General features: G+C 39.5%; 1 protein-coding gene across 4 annotated transcripts in view; it reads right to left on the bottom strand.

Moving 5' to 3' along the window:
- Positions 1-23,651, bottom strand: part of KCNQ5 (potassium voltage-gated channel subfamily Q member 5) — a 523,224-nt gene that overhangs the window by 5,591 nt on the left and 493,982 nt on the right. For all 4 annotated transcript variants that reach the window (XM_011282435.3, XM_023254134.2, XM_023254135.2 and 1 more), the window contains 3 exons: positions 20,685-20,793; positions 2,270-2,401; positions 316-442 (listed from right to left, as the gene is read on the bottom strand). In XM_011282435.3, the coding sequence (XP_011280737.3) occupies positions 316-442; positions 2,270-2,401; positions 20,685-20,793 (368 nt within the window). The remainder of the gene's footprint in view (positions 1-315; positions 443-2,269; positions 2,402-20,684; positions 20,794-23,651) is intronic.

The raw sequence follows: 23,651 nt of genomic DNA, 5'->3' as shown, positions 1-23,651 counted from the left end.
AAATACATTAATCACTAAAATACATCTAATTGCCAACATTTTGATTAAAAATATTCTGACTTAGGGGCGCCTGGGTGGCGCAGTCGGTTAAGCGTCCGACTTCGGCCAGGTCACGATCTCGCGGTCCGTGAGTTCGAGCCCCGCGTCAGGCTCTGGGCTGATGGCTCGGAGCCTGGAGCCTGTTTCCGATTCTGTGTCTCCCTCTCTCTCTGCCCCTCCCCCGTTCATGCTCTGTCTCTCTCTGTCTCAAAAATAAATAAACGTTAAAAAGAAATTAAAAAAAAAAAAAAGTTAACCAGTGTAGTTGAACCGTACCTGTTTTTCAACCTTGACCACACGGCCGAGCATACTGAGATCATCAGTGGTCTCATGTTCTGCTGTTATTTTCTCTCGGCTCTTTTTATCTGATGTGATTTGCCCTTTTCCAAGAATTTGGTCGACACTATCAAGGAAAGAGGAGATCTGATTATAAATGCTGAAGGTGGAGATTGCCCTAGGCCAGAATGAAGTGTTTTGAAAAGAAAAATTAAAGACGATTATCTTTAATTTATGTAAGATGAAATAAAAATGATCTTGTTCCAGTTGATGTGCTTATTTTCTTAACGTGAGAATTACACATGAGATTAATTTTTTCATTACTCCGGTCGGTGATGAAGTCACTTATGGGCTATCTTCTGGAGGCAAAATTGTCCTAAACTACAAGATAACTTGTCTGTTTCCATCTCTGACCAGGCATTTCCTGAATTTGCTGAAAAATGACAAAATCATAGTTATGATTATTTCATGTTAATAGAACAGATTATTCAGTACATCTGATATGTGAGAGATAGGCAGATAAGAAAGTGATCACCTCCATCTTTTGGAATTCTTGTTGGGGAATATACACTGCATGAGCTGGAAATGTAAAGATTAGTTCTACAAATTCTGTAGCATTTCAACTTTATAAAAATGCTTGGAGCCACAGATAGTACTATTAAAGGACTTGGAAGACCATGGCCACACAGGCAGAGATTGTAACATGACTACAGAATGAATTAAAACAATTTCCAAGGAGACTTGATCAACTGAAATGGGGATTACTGTCTTCTTTTGTGTGTGTGTTAGAACTGAATTATCAGGAGTACTGACTCAACATTCCCGTTTGCTTTGTCTGCCTAGAAATACAGGCAGTGCCTACCTTCTGTCATATCTAATCTATTATACTGCAAGCTCTGCAAGGACTAAGTCATTATTTTATTAATCTCTGAATGTCCATAGTGCCTGGCACACATTCAGGACTCAATAATTGTCTGCTGGATGAATGAATGAGTGAATGAATGAATGAACAGATTATGATTTCTATAATTGATGAACAGGCGTTTTAGTAAGGGCGCATTATATCCCACTGGGCTAAGTATGCTGTGGGATAAAAACAAATGTTTAAGACTCTCTCCTTGTGTTTTAAGAACTCTTCAAACACAAACACCAGTAATTTGTGCCTGAGAGTGAAGCAAGACTCTTAAAAAACTGAGTTGACTGAACATTCTGGCTTCAAGATAACACAATCAAATGTGGTTGGAGGAACATATTGAACTCATTTCTTTTAATCACTCACTAAGATGCTCACCGGAGAGATAGTGTGTACCTAGCACTGTACAGGACACTAAAGAAGAGAAAGGCCCAGTCTTAGTCATGAACAAGAGGAATAAACTTGCCTCCAGGAAACAACATGGGAACCAACCCCTTGTTTTTCAGTCCCAATTCTCTGGCACAGTATACCGAGATTATGAGTGTTTCTATGCTCTGTAGTAGTTCTAAATGCTGTAGGAGGTCAGAGAAGGGAAAGGTCTGGTTTTGTGGGCCAGATAGTCGGGTCAAGTTTAATGAAGGAGAAAGACTACTTATTCTTGAAGGATGGTTAGGATTTAGAGAACAACAAAACAACAATAGCGGCAATTATTCAAATGACATCAGCAACAGCCATTAACATTTATTGAGCATTTAGTTAATGTGTATTAATTCATTCAATCCTCATGACAACCCTATGAAGCAAGCACTAACATGAGTCCCATTTGTACAGATGAGGAAACTGAGATACTGTATACTGTCGTTGGAGGCTTTTAATGCCTGATTTACAGCCTTCAATAAAAATCTATGTTAAAAGAAAAAGTGCAGTTATCCATGAAAATGAATTAGAAATATGAGATTCAAGAGTTTTCTCTACAAAAAGTTCTTCTCAGATAGTTTTTATCCCTATTCCTTCACAACAAATCTCATTTCTATTGCTTACCGTGTTTGGAGACTTTTAATTCTACACAACATGTCTAGATGACCAGCAGAATATTGTTCAATGACATCTTTTACATCATATGGGCGTAATGTTTCCTTAAACTTCCGTTTTGCAACATGAAATTTCATAATCCTGTAAAAGCAACATATTCCATATTAATCTCCATAACTTTGCTAAAAGAAGTTACCCAAATAGCTTGCTAGTAAACATGAGAAACTCTGGGGAAAAAAAAGTCATGCATCAAATTATTTTAGGCTCCTCCAGAAATGCAACATAAAAGTCCAAGATTATAGTAGGCAATTTAAGAATATCTCATGGGATGCACACATTGAGAGTAGAAAAACACACAAAAAGAGACGTAATACTAAGTGTTATACCTTTTTAGTGTTCACTGAAACCTCAAATTAAAATCAAAGTTAAAATGCAATCCTGCCTTTCCTATGTGACCCTCGGAAGTCTAAGAAATAACACACTGCATTCCTTAAAAAATATAAAAGTTGTTAAAATGGTCTTTTGTGTACCTATATGCAATTTCAGATGCAGATGCGTCTGCAAAACTCTCTTATTCTCTCTAGAGAAATGTACCTTTGTATAGACATTTTTGAAAATTCTGTTTCATAAGTTACTTTTGCAGAATGCTGCTCCATTAGGCAGCCACGTTCCTTTTGTTTCAGACATAACACACATCCACTGAGCTTGGAGATCTAAGATTTCAGAACCAGAGATCTCTTTTATTACAGTGCTTCCCCCAACATGGACCTTTGTTTTAAAACAATGTTTCATCAATAAATCCCATGATGCCATAATAGCCAAGTTGCCTAAGATAACCAGTTACTGCAATAACTTGATATTATTCCCAAAGAAATCAAAGAAGCATAACATTTTAATGAGTCTGTGCAGCCTTATTGCAGGTAAATGTTAAGCCTGCCAGTGTTTTTTCAACCATTAAATGGCTCATAGACTCCCGTTATCACACTCATGGATCCCAGGCTGGGAATTAGTCAATTAGGCTCTGCAAACCAAAATTTGTTGTCCCCCGGTGGAAAGTGGGAAGATTGGGAATAAATGTAGGATTTAAACAGAAAATACTCATTCCCTATCCTGATAGCTGATTGCAAGGAATCCAAATTGTTTTACTGGTTAAAAAGCCCCAAACTCTTTCTTGTAATTGTATTATTAACTTCAAATTAATTGCACACTAATTATTCTGGAATCATTTATCCATAATATTCTTTCTCCCTCTCTCTACCACATTTTCTCCAACAAGCTCTTTTTTATTCAGGGTTTTTCGGTCTGTTTTTATTTGCAAAAATATGTAAGCAAAGTTATTCACAGGAAAGTAAAGGAAATATTTTTTGTTTTCATTTTTTTAATTTTGTTTATTTTTTTAAATGTTTATTTTTGAGGGAGAGAGAGACAGAGCGTGAGTGGGGGAGGGGCAGAGAGAGAGGGGGACACAGAATCCCAAGCAGGCTCCAGGCTCTGAGCTGTCAGCACAGGGCCTGAGGTGTGGCTCGAACTCACAAGCTGTGAGATCATGACCTGAGCCGAAGATGGATGCTTAACCGGCTGGGCCACCCAGGTGGCCCAAGGAAATCTTTTTTAATTTAACCTCTTAGTATTTAGCTTTAGTTCTTTTTTTTTTTTTTAACCAAATTTGGTTGGGGTTCAGTCTCCTATATTAAAAAATGGAGAAAAAATAGTGAAATATGTACTCTCTGAAATTTTTGGCCGTAATTATTTTTTAAATACCTGTTTCCCCACAGTTAATTGTCAGCTACATGAAAGCAGGGCTGGGTCTCTTTTACACAATGGTCAGTGGTCAATAAGTGTTAGCTATTGTTACTACCAGTACTTCTACTATGACTGTTACTACTACCATTTTTCTTCAACATTGTGTTCTCAGAGCTTTGCACAGTTCCTGATACACAGTAGAAAGAAATATTTGTTGAATAAGAGAAGAAAGGAAAGAAAGAGAAAAAGAAAATATCTGTGAATCTGGCTAATATTAAGGATAAAACTGAAAGAAAAGCTAAGCCAAAGCCCAGACACTTCTTTACTTAATGTCAGAGTAGCTAATGGCACTTGGGTGGGTGGGAAGAAGGGAAAAATCATTCTTACACAACCTAGGTGGTTTTTAGGTGTTGTTGTTTGTGTTTTCAATAACACTACCACTTGTTATGTGAAGTACTTTAGATGTCTTGTCTTCAAGACCACTTAAGATATTTTTATTTCCCTGGGAATGCAAGCTGGTGCAGCCACTCTGGAAAACAGTATGGAGGTTCCTCAGAAAACTAAAAATAGAACTACCCTACAACCCAGCAATTGCATTACTAGGTATTTATCCAAGGGATACAGGTGTGCTGTTTTGAAGGGACACAGGCACCCCAGTGTTTATAGCAGCACCATCAACAATAGCCAAAGTATGGACAGAGCCCAAATGTCCATTGATGGATGAATGGATAAAGAAGATGTGGTATATATATAAAATGGAGTATTACTCAGCAATCAAAAAGAATGAAATCTTGCCATTTGCAGCTATGTGGATGGAACTGGAGGGTATCATGCTAAGTGAAATTAGTCAGTATGAGAAAGACAAATATCATATGACTTCACTCATATGAGGACTTTAAGAGACAAAACAGATGAACATAAGGGAAGGGAAACAAAAATAATATAAAAACAGGGAGGCGGACAAAACAGAAGAGACTCATAAATATGTAGAACAAACAGGGTTACTGGAGGGGTTGTGGGAGGGGGGATGGGCTAAATGGGTAAGGGGCAGTAAGTAATCTACTCCTGAAATCATTGTTGTACTATATGCTAACTAATTTGGATGTAAATTTTAAAAAATAAAATTAAAAAAAAGATATTTTTATTTAATTTCCCTGGGTGCCTGGGTGGCTCAGTTGGTTAAGCCTCTGACTCTTGACTTTGGCTCAGGTCATGATCTCACAGCTTCGTGGGTTCCAGCCTTGCATCAGGTTCTTTGCTGACAGCATTGAGCCTGCTTGGGATTCTCTCTCTCTCTCTCTCTCTCTCTCTCTCTCTGCCCCTCTCCTGCTCTCTCTTTGTCTCTCAGAAATAAATAAACATTAAAAAAAATAAAAAGAAAAGATATTCTTATTTCCCTTTCGTATTTAGGGAAACTGAGATTCAAAGACTGGTCCCTACACAAGCAACCAGTATGAGGCAAAGCCAGGATCCCACCCAGATCTGTCTGTTCTCACCTTCATATCACCTCCTGGTTTCCCATGGCATAAATTCTGGAGATGTTGAAAAGGTTGGCTGGGATCTTTGGCAATTTTTCTTGGCTATAGTGGTAGAAACCACCTTACACGCAGAGGGACAAGCTTTGGCATGAGTTAGCGTGTTCCCACTGACTGTAGCTCAGGCATTTGTGGCCTGTGGCATGGCTGCCCAGCGGTGGACCCACATGCCTCCAAACTGAATGATCTGTTTTGTCCTAATGGGGGCCTGCCCTTGTTTTTTGTAGGGAGTTGTGTGAATTCTCTATGGTAATTTGTCTCAGAGTTGAATGTTGCTTTTCTCTTTACCTTTCACAAATATTTTAACAGAAGAACAATTTGAAAGCATTCAACAGACAGTGTTACACTCTAGCCCTTAGTCATATTTTAAGCAGATCATAGATCATTTTATTTACATAATTTACCATTTATAAGCTAGCCAGATTAGAAGAAAATTCATTGTTAATAATTTTGATCAATATTTATAATTTGGATTTGTACTATTTGCCCATTTCCGTGGTATAAATACTCCTACCATACTTCATTTCGAGCTATCAATGTGACATCATTTGAATAAGAAATTGGGAAGAGATGTACAATATTATATCATTAATCGTATTTACACCACAGAGACACAATAGATGTGTATAACTCAAGAACAGAGAGAGTAATATGTCGTAAAATGATTAGGAAGTAGTGAGTGTTGAATATGTATTGCTTTTGTTTTTAATATAATTTATTTTACTGTGAGTTTATACAATTTACTTTTTCATAATGACTGTATTTAACAACCAGCAAAATTCCTAAAAATGTAACAATCAGCTCCTGAAAGTCAGTACAGGCTGGCTCCAGTCCATCCCTGCATATATCCCTCCTTTTCAAATAATTGAAATAATATTATTAATCCAATTTTTAATTCCTAAACATGAAACTAGGCAAATCTGTAAGTAAAGCATTGGAGGGAAAGCAATTCCCCCAAGGAATGATACAATGTGTAGCCTATTAAGAACTTTAACATTGACTCAGCTTTGCATAAGCATCATGTGGCCCTACTGAAACACTACAGAAGACAATCAGTCTCCCATCTAGGACTGCTAAGCATTTACTAGGGCATCAGTGAGTGTGACAAAACCATTGTACCTATTAAGGATTAGGTTTTCTATTATAGAAACAAATAGATTTTCTTTTAATAATTTTAATTAATTAATTAATTAATTAATTTTTATTTTAGAGAGAGAGAGAGAGACCACATGTGCAAGGGAGAGGGCCAGAAGGGGAGAGAGAGAGAGAATCACAAGCAGGCTCTACATTCAGCATGGAGCTTGACATGGGGCTCCATGTGGGGCTCCATCTGGGGCTTGATCCCATGAGCCTGGGACCATGACCTGAGCCTAAATCAAGAGTCAGATGCTCAACCAAGTCACACAGGTGCCCCTATTTTATTTTATTTTTTAAGTAATCTATACACCCAACATGGGGCTCAAACCCACAACCCTGAGATCAAGAGTCACATGCTCCACTGATTGAGCCAGCTGTGCACCCCTGGACAACAAATAGATTTTCTTAACCGTTTTTGTTGTAGGTTGAAAATGAAAACATTGAAGAGGTCTAAGGTGAGATATGAAAATTCAAAATCGGGCAATATGTTTTATAAATGTGGAGGAAATGTTTAATAACATACATATTTTGGAAACCAGTAATTTATATGAAGGATGATGACATTCATTTTGCCTTTGTTAAGGACAGACCAAGTATGTACTAATAGCTCCCAAAGCTGTCTCCTCCTTTTGATTTGCAATACTGTAACCTTGAAAGAATAAATCTTTCAAAGTGAAAGTAAGAACATCTTTCCCCCTTCCTAAGATCCTTCATTGGTTTTCATGGCCTGTCAAGTAAACATCAAATTCCTTAGTATATCATAATAATGCTGTTTATGGACTGGCCTTTCTCGACTTCTCTCACCCCATCCCCTTCCACTCTGCCTTTGGAACTTGAGGTTCCAGCAACAACAACAAAAACTTGCAGGGCCACAAAACACCATTCAATCAATTATATACTTCAATTGTTTGTATATGCTATTTCCTCTTCCTGAAATCCTATGATATCTTCAAAAAAATTTAAAAAATATTTATTTATTTTTGAGACAGCATGAGTAAGAGAGAGGCAGAGAGAGAGGGGACAGAGGATCTGAAGTGGGCTCCATGCTGACAGCACTGAGTCTGATGTGGGGCTTGAACTCATGAAACATGAGCTCATGACCTGAGCTGAAGTCAGATGCTTAACTGACTGAGCCACCCAGGCGCCCCATATGATATCTTTAAGACTCAGCTCTAAAGTCAATTCTCTTATGGAAATTTCTGTGATTCTTCCAAAGTAGTTAGTCACTTGCATATCAACCTCTATTTTAGTACTTAGCACACTGCACTGTAGTTATTTGCTTATACATTTGCCTCCTTCCCCAGACTGTATAACGTTCTGGAATGAAGGGTTATTTCCTCTCCCCTTGATAATAAAACATTTGGATTAATGATCATGAGAGGTTTGTTTGTCTAGAAGCTCTACCAAGGAGACTGGGTGGGCCACCCAAGAGAGAAGAGGGTAATGGATGGGGACCTCACACCTTCTCTCTCCACATGATCATCTCTATTCATTCCTCTTTAAGAAGGCTGCACTCCAGTCCTCCTGGAGTTTTTGTCACCAAAGTGCTCATTTCTCAGGATTCTGTCTTCGTACTCTACCTAAAATGCTAACTGTTCTGGACTCAGCCCAAGCATTGACTTCTCTAGGAAGTCTTTCTTGATCACCTCTATAGGGAAAGATGGTCTTGTTTTGTGCCCTCAAATGCACTGTCCTGGAGCTAAATCTGAGGCACTGTATCTCACCCACTGGACTTTATCAATGTTAGGGCTATGGTTTTTACCCTAATGTCTTGCACAATCCCTGGCAAGTATTAGAGGTTCAACAAAAGCCTGCTGAAGAAGTGAAGGGGGATCAGCTACTCTAGTTACTCAAAGTTGTTTACATTGTTTTGTGGCAAGGCAGGCTCTTGTAGAGGTCTTCTTGAAAGAATACCTTAGAATTAAATTGGAGTTCTTCAGACATATTTCAGGGAGCACAAATCCAGAATTACTCAAAGTGTAGACAAGGGGCAGAAATTTTTTTCTATAAAGGGCCAGATAGTAAGTATTTTATGCTTTATGGGTTGTATGGTTTCTATTGAAACCATTCATCTTGCATTGTGGCATAAGAGCAACTACAGACAATACATAAACAAGTTAAGTGTAGATGTGTTCTAATAAAACTTTATTTACAAAAAACAAACATTGGGTTGGATTTTGGCTCCCCACTGTAGTTTGCTGCCCCATGCTCTAGATAAGAGAGATGCGGGGAGCAGGAGCAATGAGGAAATGGCTTCAGGCCAAGAATAAACAAAAGCCCGTGCACTGGCCTGGGGAAAAGATGCAGAAGACCTTGGTGGTACCCGACATGCATATAAAGAAGTTTAAAATGTTCTATGTATTGCTTGGTAGAAAGGAATGTTTAATCAGGTCATTCTAGAGTAAAATTAGGACTGTTAAGAAACATTTCACAATTAAGATAATAATGCCAAGCAGTAGTTTAAATTATAACCCTATGAGAAGGGTATTATTGTCATCTCCACTTGTAGATAAGGAAACTGAGGCATAGAGAGGTTAATAACGTGCCTGAAGTTAGATAGCTAGTAAATGTGGAATTGGGATTTGAATGAGTTTGGTTCCAGTGCTGAGCTGTTAATCACAATGTTGTACTATTGTCTTAATATTAAGATTTTATATTTTGACACAGAATAACAACAACAACAAAGATCCTTTCATATGATACAGCTCTTTTCACTCACATGTGCCTGGCAGGTAGGTTCTCAAAGCTGCTAAGTGAATGGCCTGTTCTTACTGGGCTTGTTGGAAGGTCTTTTGGAGGACCAAAAAAAAAAAAAAAAAAAAAGACTGAGGAGTAAGTTACACTCTCACTGGCTTCTTTTTTTCATGAGGGTAAATTGCACCACTGGAGCTAATGCAGCAGCAAAGAGCAAAAGCCCTTGAAGTTGGTTTGCTTTGATGCTGTCGGGAACTGAGAAGCTGGCTAGGAGTCTGAGAAGAGGAAACCTCTTGCACAAAGCTGACATGCCCTGTAGTACCACTAGAGGGGGAAAAAGATTCATCACAAACTTCATAAACTGGCACCTCGTGTTGAAACTGAAGGAAGTCTGCTCACACAATTTTCTTAGCACGAAGAAATAACTAAAGCAAAGTTAAACTCTGGGTAGAATATATCTATATATACACACAAACACATGTGCACTTATAAGGAAATGTAGGTGCATTTGTTGTGCTGCCATGAGTTATAAAATCTTGCAAAAGTCTTGTTCCAGTCCTCTAAATCAGGGTAACAACATTGCATATAAATATGCAGAGATAAGAACGATTAGAAAGACAAGCGGCAGTGACTGCGGCCGCCACGGAACAGATGGAAGGGCCCGGCCGGCAGCCAAGGCGCGGGCAGGGCGGAGAGGGCTCAGCCGACTGTGAACCTAAGAGGCAGTTTGATTGACTGTAAGGACAGCCGTACTTCCCAAGCTTGGCTGCTCACCGGAACCGGCCGCGAGCTGTAAAAAACGCCCATGCCTGGGTCCCACCTCCGTTGTAATTGATCCAGGGTGTGGTTCAGAGATTTTGTAAAACTCTTCAGGGGATTCTAACGTGCAGCTCAGGTTCAGAGCCTCTGAAATGGAGGTGGGAAGAGGGAGATGGCAGAAAGATTTCCTTGCTCTCTGCCCCCACGCAAAGAAGTGATGGTGGGTGTTGCTAGGTCTTCTTTGTTACACCTGTCATACCCATAAGGCAGAGGGTCAGTGTGCTTTGGCGTCAGGCCTCCAATCAGAACCTGAATGTTTCCTGATCCCCTCCCTGCGTGAGGCCTGAAGTCTCATACAAGGAATAGTTAAGAAGTTCCATTTGTTTTTCGGAAGGGAAAGGGAGTGCCGGGCGACGACTGATTGATTTTCTTTAAGTAAGTGTTCGTGGAGCGCCTACCACTGTGTGCTGGGGTGTGTGCTAGGTGCCGGAGGAGCACTGCCTCTGCTGAAAAGAAGCTGGCAGAGGTGAAGGAGGCTCCAGTGATTATCTGTCTCCAGTTTCTTCTCTCTCCAGTCCTGGTGGAGGCAGCAGCCCCCGTGGCCGGGAGCTCTGACAGGATCCAAGAGCCTCATTTGTTCAGAGCCAGAAGCTCTTTACATGAGCTCAGTGTGGCCGCTTCCCTGAGCGATGCCACAAGCGTGTCTGATGCGTGGGATTCAAGAATTCACTCATGGATTCTATCACTCACCTATCAGACATTTATTGAGTGCCCACCACATGCCAGGCTCTGTGCTGGATGCCAGGCACACAGTGATGAAGAAAATAAATCTTGCTGCTTGAGCACTTCGCATCTGGTAGGGCAGACTGTGTGTGAGAGCAAGGTGGTGGGAGGTTCAGGCCAGCAGGAGTGCTAACTCAGATTAGTATTAGCGATAGGAAGCAATTTCAGGACATGACAGTCCTTCACCCTTTGTACCTCCACCTCTGGGGATTATATTACCAAATTTTTATTTTCTTAAAAAAATTTTTTTTAATGTTTATTTTTGAGAGAGAGAGAGAGAGAGAGAGAGAGAGAGAGAGAGAGAGAGAGAGAGAGAGGAAGGGGCAGAGAGAGAGGGAGACACAGAATCCAAAGCAGGCTCCAGTCTCCAAGGTCTGAGCTGTCGGCACAGAGCCTGATGCAGGGAAGACTCGAACCCACGAACAGTGAGATCATGACCTGAGCTGAAGTCAGACACTTACCCGACTGAGCCACCCAGGCACCCTATATTACCGAATTTGTCCAGGTTGCACAAATGGCCCCTTATGTTTCCAGATCTTATATTTTTGGCATAGATGTGTGTTTCTCCTGCTGACCTCTTTTCTTACCTGATGTTGACCAGTTGGATTGACTTACTGTACTGATATGCATTCCATATCCCTCTTTGCCAGTTTGGATGATTCTACCCCGTGACTTCTGACTCTTCACAAGAAATACAGCATCCATCTGCCTTAAAAGTAAGAGTCCTTGGACTCATTCTTGAAGTGATACAGGGCCTTCTAATTACTGAAACTTCCCCCACAGCAACCTCTTTTGCCTTTCAGAGATTGGTCAGGGGATGATGTTGATCATGGAGCAAGTTTGCCACGATAACTAGGTTTGTGCAACCTGAAATTTTGGGTCACTTATTAAAGGCATATGTATTACCTGTTTGGATGATTTATTAATGTTCCTTCTTTGTTAATACATAAACATGATTTAATAATGCAGATTTACATTTGTGTACACATTAGACTCTGAAAACCTTTCAACATTAGTTATAGAACTATATATCCCAAACTCCTTTACCCTTCTTTCATCTTAGATCAGGCTACTAGCCAGGGAAAGAGCCTCAGGAGTTCCTGGATGGACTGACCAGCACTTCTACACAGTCTATCAGATGTCCTCACTGCAGGGGCAGTCAGGTACCCCATGTGGCTGACTTAGGGGATCAGCCACAGGACCAGTTCTGTGGCCACACTGCTGCCACACTGGATGTAGAGTTGTTTTTCTAATGCTTGTTATTATTATGCTTTAAATTCAGGATTTGGTGGACTCTCCTACACATTTTTTTTTTTTTTAAAGGGGATAAGAATAGTAGAACTCAAGCAAGAACTTCTAGATTCACACAAGTCTGCAAATGGTTAACTCTCCTCTTAGGATTTTGTGAGCACTGATCCAGTAACTAAATTTGGGAATTTTGTTTTCCCAGGAGTATAAAATTCTGCATAAACTTTAAAATATGAAGTGAAAAAGTAAATAAATAAAGTACCCATACATGTTGATTGCTCTTGAATATTTTTAGTCATAGCAATGAATGGGAGTTTCAGTTTAAATTATAACCAAATAAAAGGTTAGAAATTAGAGGCTGCAAAGTAAGTGTGTCTTCAGTGAAAACACTAGTTTAATGCAGCCTCAGAGCGAAATGTGGCCACAAGCAATTATCTTCAAAACAGAAACAAACAAAAAGAATATTCCAGAATAATTATTCCAGAATAATAGATTAGCTGATTTTAAAAATATGTGCTAAATGATCCCTAAAATGTTCTTCTAACAGCGTCCTTTACTGTAACATGCCAGAGACTTGGCTGACAAGAATGTCTTAACAGTGACTTGCAAACAAAGACTCATCACCTCTGCTAAAATAGCAGAGATGCTATCAGCAAAATTAAGAACTGGTGATGATTAAACAGCTTGTAGATTTAACAAAAACCCACAACGGCAAACATGTGCCTCTTCTTCTCTATTTGTGGACTGTTCTTGTCTGAAGGATGGAGTGAGATTTAAGAAGGATTCAGAGATGAGAATGCATTTTAGGGGATGGTCAAGAGAATGGTTCTGTAGCTGCCTTTCAGAATAGGAAGAATGCAAGGGCAAGAAAACTGGAAAACCTTGTCACCCAACCCAGGGTTCCAGAGAGGCCTGATTTGCATAATCACTTGAGAGACTCTGACAAATCATCATGGGTCTTCTCTTTGCTGATCAGATCTGAGCAATTTTAGAAGAGTTGATGAGTCTTTGCTAGTTGCAAAGAAATTCTTGACATTTTATCTAGGTTCTTATTAGAATGAAAGATTCTGATAGATAAATCTAAAAAATGTTTTGCTTATAGTCTGGCTTCCAACCCTTTTGCCACTATTGTTTTTTTCCCAAAGTCACTGATGACCTCCTGGTTGCCACTTCCAAATGACTTTCTCACACTTCATCATCTTGACCTCTTAGCAGCACTGAACACAGTGGACCTGGGCTTCCTGCTCCTAGGCACTGTCTGCTAGCCCATCTTCTGCCACCCCCCCCCCCCCCCCCGCCCCCACCAGTTTCCCTCAGTCTGGCTTCCTCATTAGTCTTCACCTGAGCCTTCTTCCTTTTGCAGCTCCCTACAGGTTTGTGAGCCTTAACTTCTGTGGTGACCGTCTTCTGTCTTTACTCCCATACTCTCCTTGGGATGACACTTCTGCAAAACATCTATGTCTATGCTGATGACTATGAAGTTTGCTCCCATTCCAGATTTTTCTCTGGGACTTCAGATCCAGGGCTTAATCTGCCTGAGGGGCCCAACTGTAACTGTGCAAACTCAACAGTTGCAACAATGCACCATCTTCCCACAAGCCAGCCTCTGTGTGACTAGCCCCCCAGATGTACCACCATAATTGACTCTGTACTTTTCTGTCAGCCCTTCAAAACTCTAAGCAGGAATCCATTTTTCTTGTTAATGTCTATCCTGGTGTCTGGTGCAAAGTAGAAGCTCTACCATTTTTTTTTTTTTTTTTTTTTTTTTTTTTTTAGAGCGTAGGATCCTTTGGGAGGAACTAAAGAGTTTATAGTCAGGCCTCTGTGAGGGCAGGGGAGGAAAAGGAGAAATAACTTCTCCCTTTCACAGTTCTTTTCTTGGGAGGGTGCCTGGGAAGGCAGCAAGCTCATCCAGAGGAGGAAGGGGGAGAAATCTACCTGGAACATTGCCTCATGGTTGCGTGGAAAAAATGCCCTTTCAGCCCTGAGTGGCGTTACTCTGAGTGATTCCTCAGCATAGGTGGTGAGGACATAACTTCAAAGGGTAACAGCAAGTGCTTCCTGGGGAAGGAGGCACAGGCAGGCAAGGCTACAAACATTTGGAAGTTGGGAGCACCCCTCAGAAGAGAGAAAGAAGTGCTCCTCTCCCATGATATACATGGGAGTCGGTCTGGCCTGAGTGGAGGATGGGCAGAGTAGGCAGCATGCTGGGAAGACAGTAAGGAGCCCAGACACTTGGAGGTTAAAATAGCTCTTACGTAGTGCTTCCATGTGCCCAGCACGGTTCTGAGTGCTCTGCAAATGTCAATTCAGTTAATCCTCACCACAACCCTACAAAGTCAATACTATTACCATCCTCACTTCACCAACAAGGAAACGAGGCACAGAGAGCTGACATGAGTTGCCCAAGCTCACACAGAGGCTGTCATTTCTTGGATCACTTCTCCTGAGCAGTTCTCAGGAGGGTGGGGGCTGGGGATAGAATTAGCTAATGGCACCAGGGTAAAGTTGGCTGCAGCTTCAACTAAAGAATTCTTTGAGTTTTCCTCCCAAACTTTATTCATTTGGTTTTCTAGAAGGCTGGTTTGACCTTCAGAAACAATAGGGTGCGTACAAGTCAAACATAGCAGGTGTGGTGATTATGTTAAGAGAAGTAAAGAACAGGATATAACCAACAGCTTCTTGGTCATTTCTGTTCAGAATACCGAGTAATGTCCATTGGGTTGTTTAGATTATCTTTACGAGAAGAATAGGTTGTATGGTATTCTGATTCATTTCTTGACAACTGACCAAAATAGTTGTGTAAGACAAGCTGACAAGAGAACAGTTGTTGAAGATCTCACTGAGAATGGCTTTGATCTTAGCTATAGTAATTCTATGAAAAAAATGCAGGTAAGAAGCAAGTGAGCTTTGCATTGCATCATTTTAACAGACAGAGCTCATTCGCAGATTGTCTAATAAATCGTCTACACAGCACTTCTGTGTTGCCTAGGTGTGCAAATCTAAGAATTTATCTAGCTAGTTCAGTATAGGAAAACAAATACAAACATTTCTCTTGTATTTTTAAAAATTATTATTCTGAGAACTAAAATAACAAAAAGACAAGAAATAACAAGTGTTGGTGAGGATGTGGACAGAAAGGAAACCTTTTGCATTGTTGGTGGGAATGTAAATTGGTGCAGCCACAGTGGAAGACGGTATGGATGTCCTCAAAAAATTAAAAATTGAAATACCATAAGATGAATGGATAAACAGTATGTGCTATATATATAATGGAATATTATGCATCCATAAAAGGGATGATATCTTGCTATTTATGACAATATAAATGAACCTAGACGGTATAGTGCTAAGTGAAATAAATCAGACTGAGAAAGACAGATACTCTATGATTTCACTCCTATATGGAATCTAAAAAACAAAACAAATGAATAAACAAATAAAAAGCAGAATCAGACCTACAAATACAGAGAATAAATTGATGATTTCCAGAGGTAAGTGGGGTGGGAGGTTGGGCAAAAAGAGTGAAGGGGAGTAGGAGATACAGGCTTCCAGTTATGGAATGAATAAGTCAGTCACATGAATAAAGGGCACAGTATAGGGAATATGGTCAATAATAGTGTATAGTGTTGTATGGTGACAGGTGGTAGCTACAGTTGGGGTGAGCAAAGCATATAGAGAAGGTGAATCACTATACTGTACCCTAAAAATAATGTAGCATTGTGTTCAACTCAAATTAAAAAATTATTATAAAAGTTACTATTCTAGAACACTTTTATAAATAGACTTGTATTGGATATAACTTTAAAAACATATTTATTATGTATTATTTATTTATATTTATTATTTTGAATTAAGGGGCATATATTAACTTTTGTGTGAAATATTACACAAGATTCTCACTTAGATAGTATTTACACAATGCCGAGTACAAGCTTGAAAGGTAATAGTCAACCTCTTCAGATATTCTCCAATATCCAGATGTTTGATATTGCGAGGGAACATACCTAGGTAATTTGTGGGTTTACTTTTAATCGGAAATTTTTGGTATTGTTGCCTCAGAAAATATTTTTTAAACAGTGATAGGAAAACTGGTATCTTGCCATGTGTTATGGCTGAACTGTGTACCCCCAAATTTCCTATGTTAAATCCCTAGCCCCTAGTACCTGTATTATTGTGACTGTATTTGAAGACAGGACTTTAATAACAGAAGTGATTAAGTTGAAATGAGACCATGAGGGTAGGGCCTAATCCAACCTGACTGGGGCTAGTATAAGAGGAGGAGATTTGGACTCAGGTATGTGGGAGCACAGAGGAAAGACCATGTGAAGACACAGTGAGAAGGTGCTATCTGCCTGCAAGCCAGAGAGGCCTCAGAGGAAACAACCCTGCTGACACCTTGATCTTGCATTTCTAGCCTCCAGAACTGTGAGAAAATAAATTTCTGTTGTTTAAGCCACCCAGTCCGTGGTATTTTGTTGTGGTGGCCCTAGCAGATGAATGTACCATGATATAATGAAAAGTGAGTGTGTAGAAAGTTCAAGAGTTTATCAGTTTGCCTGCCAATCTGCTTATTTCCCTGCCAATGTCAACTTTCTATTTAGAAACTAATTTCTATGAGTGAATGAAAAGAGACTTGACATTACTTGAATTAAATAATTAACAAGATAAAAAAAATCATTAACAGGATACAGAACTTTTGTTAGAAGTAAGTGTAATCTTCCCTCCCAGATATGGGTTTAAAACACATCTCTGGCAACTTTGTGCATTCCCACTAAGTAATATTTTGAGAATAATCTGTGATAATCCTGGAGGGATTACACAAAACTAAGTATTGTTCTGACTTTTAAGATGTATTTTGGAAATGTCTAAGAACAGCCATTGTTTATTACTATAAAAAGTGATGTCATTCATTGAAAAAAAGTCTCCAAGTGCATTTGGAGAATGTAATCCAGACAAGTTAAGACAGTGGCTTTAGTCATCTCAGAGAATCTTTACTCTCAAAAATAAGTACAAATTAGAAAATGGCAGATGCTCAATAAATATTAATAACCCAAACGAGAACTCCTATTTTGCCCTTTGTGGGTGCAGTAGCATTGCTTTCCATGTTGTCATCCTTGCAGTGGAATACATATTTTCTGTTATACATCTAAATTTTAATTTGGCTCTTAGGAAAAACTATTATTATTGTAAGAACTGGAGGACAAAAGGTATATTCAACTACTCATAGTAAATAATCAAACAATCGAGAAATAACAAGGAAAATGCCAAAACAAAGTTGCTGTTTTAGAGATGAATAATAGATGGTTCACAATTGCAATCAGCAACGTACATATAAAACAGCACTTTAGGTGAGCTGTAAGAAATGGGTATGTTCTGGCGAAAGACATTCCAGTCAACTGCTATTCAGCTTATTTATTTAGCTGAATCAAGAAAAGGACACTTTTGCATAAGATTTAGGGATTTATACCAACAGACTCCTTTTCAGAACTGCTGATTATATGGGTTGGTCTTTTAATCATGTATTTTAAGAAAGTAAGTATTACTGTAAGTCAAATATTTCCAATTAAGTTATTAGCTCTTGGGTGTAGCTATTATGTTTTTAGAGAATCCGTGAATTTTAAGGGGAACTTGGAAATGAGTTTTTAAAAACCCAGTAAGCAGAATCTGGATATGGGAGAGAAAAACATCCCCCTTGAATGTCAAAAGTAGCAAGCAGAAAGCTTCAGAAAGTCACAAAAAGGAGATACACGTAAATAATAAAGTCCTGTTAAAAATAAGAACCAAGAAAGGATTCTGAAAAGCAAGGGAGTTCTGCAAAGGACTTCACAAAAATCAGGCAAGTTTCAAGAGGATGGTACAAAAGTAAGTCTTAAGCTGCCACTAAAGTGCTTAGCTCGCGGAATAAACCTATTTCATTTTCTTTCATTCAGCTCACAATTCTTTTTATAGGGTGTGAGGCAAAAGCAGAAAGCTATGGAAGGTCTTGGGAAATGAACAAATTGGGTTAAGTATGACTTTTAGGAAACCTAATCTGTTCCCATTAGATAAGATTTTATGGTACTTGTTGCAAGTCACACTAATCTGTGGATGAACTACTCCACCTTCACATTAGGGTCTTTGAGGGGCATAATGAATGAATGCAGAGAATTTCAAGGTGACTTCTTAGCCAGCCATGTCCAGTAAAACTTTCTGCAAAGATGATGGACTATGTCTTCTGTGCCTAGTATAGTAGCCACTTGTGGCTCTTGGGCACTTTAAAAGTGGATAGTGCCACTGATGAACTGAATTTTAAATTTTATTTAATTTTAATTCAAATTTAATTAGATTTATGTGGCCACTGGTGACTATATTGGACAATGCTATTCAGGTCCTTTCTGTTCCTTTAACTGAAGACTTCAGGCATAATTTTACTACATATTCTTGGGTTTTCTGGGCTTTAATATTACCTAAGTCTTCTAGGTTCCCCTGGAGTAGTGTGATCATACAATTGTCCATACTGGGATACTTTGAGAAAGACAGGGTGTGTTAACAATGACCAATTATGATGAGACAAGCGGCATACTCTGGGATGGCCCAGGGCACAAAAGAAGGTTGGTCCCCTACTTATAGGGTTTGTTGCTTGAGGGTTCTGTTGAGAAGTAACCAACTTTTACTTCACTTTTTTTTTTTTTGGCCAGGGTGGGGGAGTGCCATTACAGATAAGATTTAAGTATCTTCTAGAGGTACACATTTTCATCAACCATGATTTGCTTTGCCATCACAAACATTTACCAAAATCTTTTATAACTCATTTCTGCTTTCCCAGTGATTCCCAAACATCAAGTAAAGCGATGTCTAATGATACTAAATGACCAACTAAAAATAGCAGTAAATAATCAGTCACGCTGATCTCTGAAATTAGACTAAGTATCTGAAGAGCTATATTGGGTTGGATATTTTATGTTTTCTTTTGGCTTTTTGGTAAGAGACAGAGAAAGCCAAAAAGACCAGAGGTATTTCTTTGCAAGAGAGTCACTCTGGGTTCCCTGACAGATTAAAATTCTCCCAAAGGGATCAAAACTAGGTAGGATGAGCACGCAGCAGTTTATTTAATCCAGAAGCTGGGTTTTGGAGGGAGTGGATCCTGGAAGTATAAATGTAAGTTACTTTGGGTACGCTTTTAGCTTTGGCCATTGGGAGAGAGAGCATACTAAGATCAGTGTTTAAACTGAATATCTATTTAAAGAGTATTTAGAGGCCCAAATTCCTTCCTTCCTTCGGCCTGGTGGATGGCTGCCATGTGTATTCTCACCAGAGAAGAAGGATGGGGTTTTAGTCTCTGGAGAGGTCTCTGAACTGCAGGCTACCAGGCACATACTCTAACCTTAAACCTAACTCTAACCTGAACCCTAGCTCTACCCATGACTCCTAAAAACTAATGCTAATGCTAATCCTAACCCTAAACCTAACTCTAATTCGAACCCTAACCCTGCTCCTAACTCCTAACCCTAACCTTATGGGAGGTCTCAAAACTGCAGGATACCAGGCAAACAGCCTCACCATGGCCTTAACTCTAAACCTAACCCAGATCTGAAAAAAAAAAAAAAAAAAAAAAAGGAAAAGAAGATGTGACATATATATGCAATGGACTATTACTCAGCCATAAAAAGAATGAAATCTTGCCATTTGCCACGACATGGACGGAGCAGGAGAATATTATGCAAAGCAAAATGATGTCAGTCAGAAAAAGACAAATACCATATGATTTCACTCATTTGTGGAATTTAAGAGACAAAACAAATCAGCAGGGAAAACAAAGAGAGGCAAACCAAGAAACAGACTCTTAACTATTGAGAACAAACTGATGGTTGCCAGTAGGGAGAGGGTGGGCAGATTGGCTAAAGAGGCAATGGGGATTTAGGAGCGCACTTGGCTGTGATGAGCACCTGAGGTTGTATGGAAATGTTGAATCATCATATGTACAGCTGAAACTAATACTGCACTGTATGTTGACTAACTGAAATTTAAATAAAAACTTAAAAAACAAAAGATCAGTGTTTGACATTATATTTCAGCAGGATAGGAGCAAGTCACTGCCCAGTACTTTACGTTACCTCTTTTTTAGAACTCAAACTGTTTTGAAACAACCTCGTGGGATTTTTTCCTTGACACAAGATACAGAACATGGATTGGAGCATCAAGTCATAAAAATAATTTTAAAAATCCAACTGGATCTATACACTAAATGCCCTGAAAGCCACAAAGTCTTCTGGTGAGCCAATTCTCATGGAATCTCTCTGGCATGGCCTGGCATTTCAAATCCTGCCGACCTTTTATATAACGCACTTTGTGTTGCGCACGGTAGAATTTTGTATTAAGAAAATATATTTCAGAATTTAATAGGCACAGAGAATGAATGAATAGGAACAGAGAAACTAATTATTTCAGGAGGTTTACCTGTAGGAAAAAGCACTTAGCAACATAGTCATTCACATAATCAGAGGTAGGTCTCTGACTCATTTTGTCAAAGGTTTTCCACCAACCTGATAGCTCGAATGACCGTTTTAAGCGGTGGGGTGAGGTCTTCTACTGATACGTCACACTGGCAGCCCTTTTCATCATATACATCATCAGTGCCAAGCGCTGTGTCAGCTGCAAGAGAAGATTACCAGTTAAATAATACCACCACCAGCAGTTTACAACATGTTTGCTGAATTTGTCTCACATGGGAATAAGGGGGAACTCACAGACTAAGCTTATAAACCAAGATATGTGTAAGGCCAGCCAATTGTTTTTCCCCATGTTATTCCTCCTCCTTTTCCTACAACCTCATTAATTTTATGTGATTTGAGACGAATACCTTTCTGAGCTGTTTTCCACGGGAAAGATGAAGCTGTTGACACACTGTCTTTCCAGTCGTGGTGATGGATTTGTGTTGATCCACCCGTGCTCTTTTGCCCAGTTCTTTTGAAACTAACTGCCAGCATTCAAATAACAGCTGTTTGGAATTAGGGAAACAGTCTTTGGATACTTAACTAACTGGCCTGTAAATATAGAGCTTGAAGCCCATGTCATTGACCCCATTAGCCCCAGGCCCTGAACAAGTGTGTAAGCAGCTACTCCAAGAATACTGACTACTTATAGGTTACTGGAAACCGGCAGCTCAGAAGAGAGTTTGCTTAAGATAGTACAGCCAAAGCTGAGAGATTTTCAGGTTGGACAATCAAATCAGTTCTTAATAAATTGAGAAAATTAACTTTTGGGTTAATTGCAAAATTTGGAAAAGGGGGAAGGGTTATAATAAATACCAAATTAATAAAGACTTATAAAATTCATAAGGAATAAGCTCATACCATTGAAGCTTTGTTTTCAGCAACAAGATATTAATACAAGTTAACATTTCTGGAATGGGGGATGGGTTAAATAAATATTGGTAGGTTTATACAATGGAGTATTAGGAAGCTGTTAAAAATGATGTTTAAGACTAGGGACTGGGATAATGTCACAATTTATTATTTAAAAAAATCTATATATCTTAAAAAATCTTTTTTAATGTTTATCTTTGAGAGAGAGAGAAAGAGAGAACAGGGGAGGGGCAGAGACACAGGGAGACACAGAATCCAAAGCAAGCTCTAGGCTCCAAGCTGTAGGCATGGAGCCCGACAGGGGACTCAAACTCACAAACTGCGAGATCATGACTTGAGCCGAAGTCGGATGCTTAACCGACTAACTCACCCAGGTGCCTCTAAAAAAAAATCTATATATCTGGGATTAAGAATGATTTTATTCTTTTTGCTTGGCTATATATATATGTGTATATATATATATATATTTATATAATGTTTATTTATTTTGAGAGAGACAGAGTGCATGAGCATAAGTGGGGAAGGGGCAGAGAGAGAGAGAGAGAGAGAGAGAATCCAAAGCAGGCTTTGCACTGTCAGCATGGAGCCCAATGTGGGGCTCAAACTCACAAACCATGAGATCATGACCTGAACCAAAATCAAGAGTTGGAAGCTTAACTGACTGAACCACCCAGGCACCCTACTTAGCTATAATTTTCTAAAATTTCTACAATGAACATGTATTACCTTGGTAGTAAAGTAAATAAAGTAATAAAAATACACTCATGAGAGATGAGTTATGTAGCCTCTAAATACTGTTTCAGCCTCCTTAAATGTTAAGGTGCACTAAAGGATTAACACTGCTTTCTGTTGCCTTTGCTCTGCCCAGTGTTCATTTGCTAAGTCATGAAAAGAAGAGAATTTGCCGTAAGTTGTCTTGGTTGGGTTCAAAATCCTAAAAGGCTATTAGAAGTCCATTCACTGAAGCAGTGCTTATATTTGGACTGCAGCTGGTGCATCATTTAGACTATTTACTGTGTGGTTACTCAGTTTATTGTGTGCTGAGAGCAGAAGTAGTGGTATGGAAAGATATGTAAATAGGTCTTCATAACCCTTCTTCATGGTCCTTCTGGCCTTCCTGCCCTCAAGCCTAGTGAGAGGGTAAGACAGAGCTACCACTTCACGATAATGAAAATAATAGCAACCACTCATTGACATTTATGCCAGGCACTTAGGTGAAGCTTCTGCAACGATTAGTTTTCTCACTTATAGCAACTCTCCCAGTTGGTGGTGATATTAAGCTTGGTTTTTAGAAGCCAAAACTGAGGCTTAGAGAAGGTAAGTATCTCACGTGAGGCCACAAAAGTGGTCAGTGGAGACAGTAAGTTGCGGAGCATGTGGTTAAAATCCAGTTCCGGAGTCTGTGAAGCCTTTGCGCTTTACATTGCATTACCCAGTGTCAGCATGGGTTCAGGGTTCCATAATGGGTTCAGGAGTGGCGTGCAACATGCCAGGAGAGAGCAGGGGAGAGAGATCATTGCAAGCCTCATTGGTGCAGCATATCCCTGGGGGATATGTTCTCAACTTCTCTCCAGAAGAGTTTGCTACAGTTTATTTTTTAAATTATTATTAGTTTTTTAATTTAATTTTTTATTCTTTAAAATTTACATCCAAATTAGTTAGCATATAGTGAAACAATGATTTCAGGAGTAGATTCCTTAATGCCCCTTACCCATTTAGCCCATCCCTATATTTAATTATTTTTGAGAGAGACAGCATGGGTGGGGGAGAGACCAGGAGAGGCGGTCAGAGGATGCAAAGTGGACTCTGAGCTGATAGCTACAAGCCCAATGCCGGGCTTAAACCCAGGAACTGTGAGATCGCAACCTGAGCGAAAGTCAGTTGCTCAACCGACTGAGCCCCCCAGGTGCCCCAGTTCATGACAGTTTAAATGAGAGTATTGACCCAGTCTGACACTTGGTTCTAACTCAGTGATGAGCTTGAGGGTAGCTGGCCCATTTCGCTTGATTGACCACCTACACAACACAGCCCTTTCAGTGCACAACATGCCCAAGGTTAGATGACATTCTTGCAGGAACTGTTTGCAATTTCTTCCTCCGATTTGATCCTAACCTGTTTTTAGCTGGTGGAGCGGGCTGAATAGTA

This window comes from Felis catus, chromosome B2 (assembly GCF_018350175.1).
Source record: "Felis catus isolate Fca126 chromosome B2, F.catus_Fca126_mat1.0, whole genome shotgun sequence".
Taxonomy (NCBI): domain Eukaryota; kingdom Metazoa; phylum Chordata; class Mammalia; order Carnivora; family Felidae; genus Felis; species Felis catus.
Note: the sequence above shows the minus strand (reverse complement) of the source record. Positions and strands in the feature narration are given on the sequence as shown.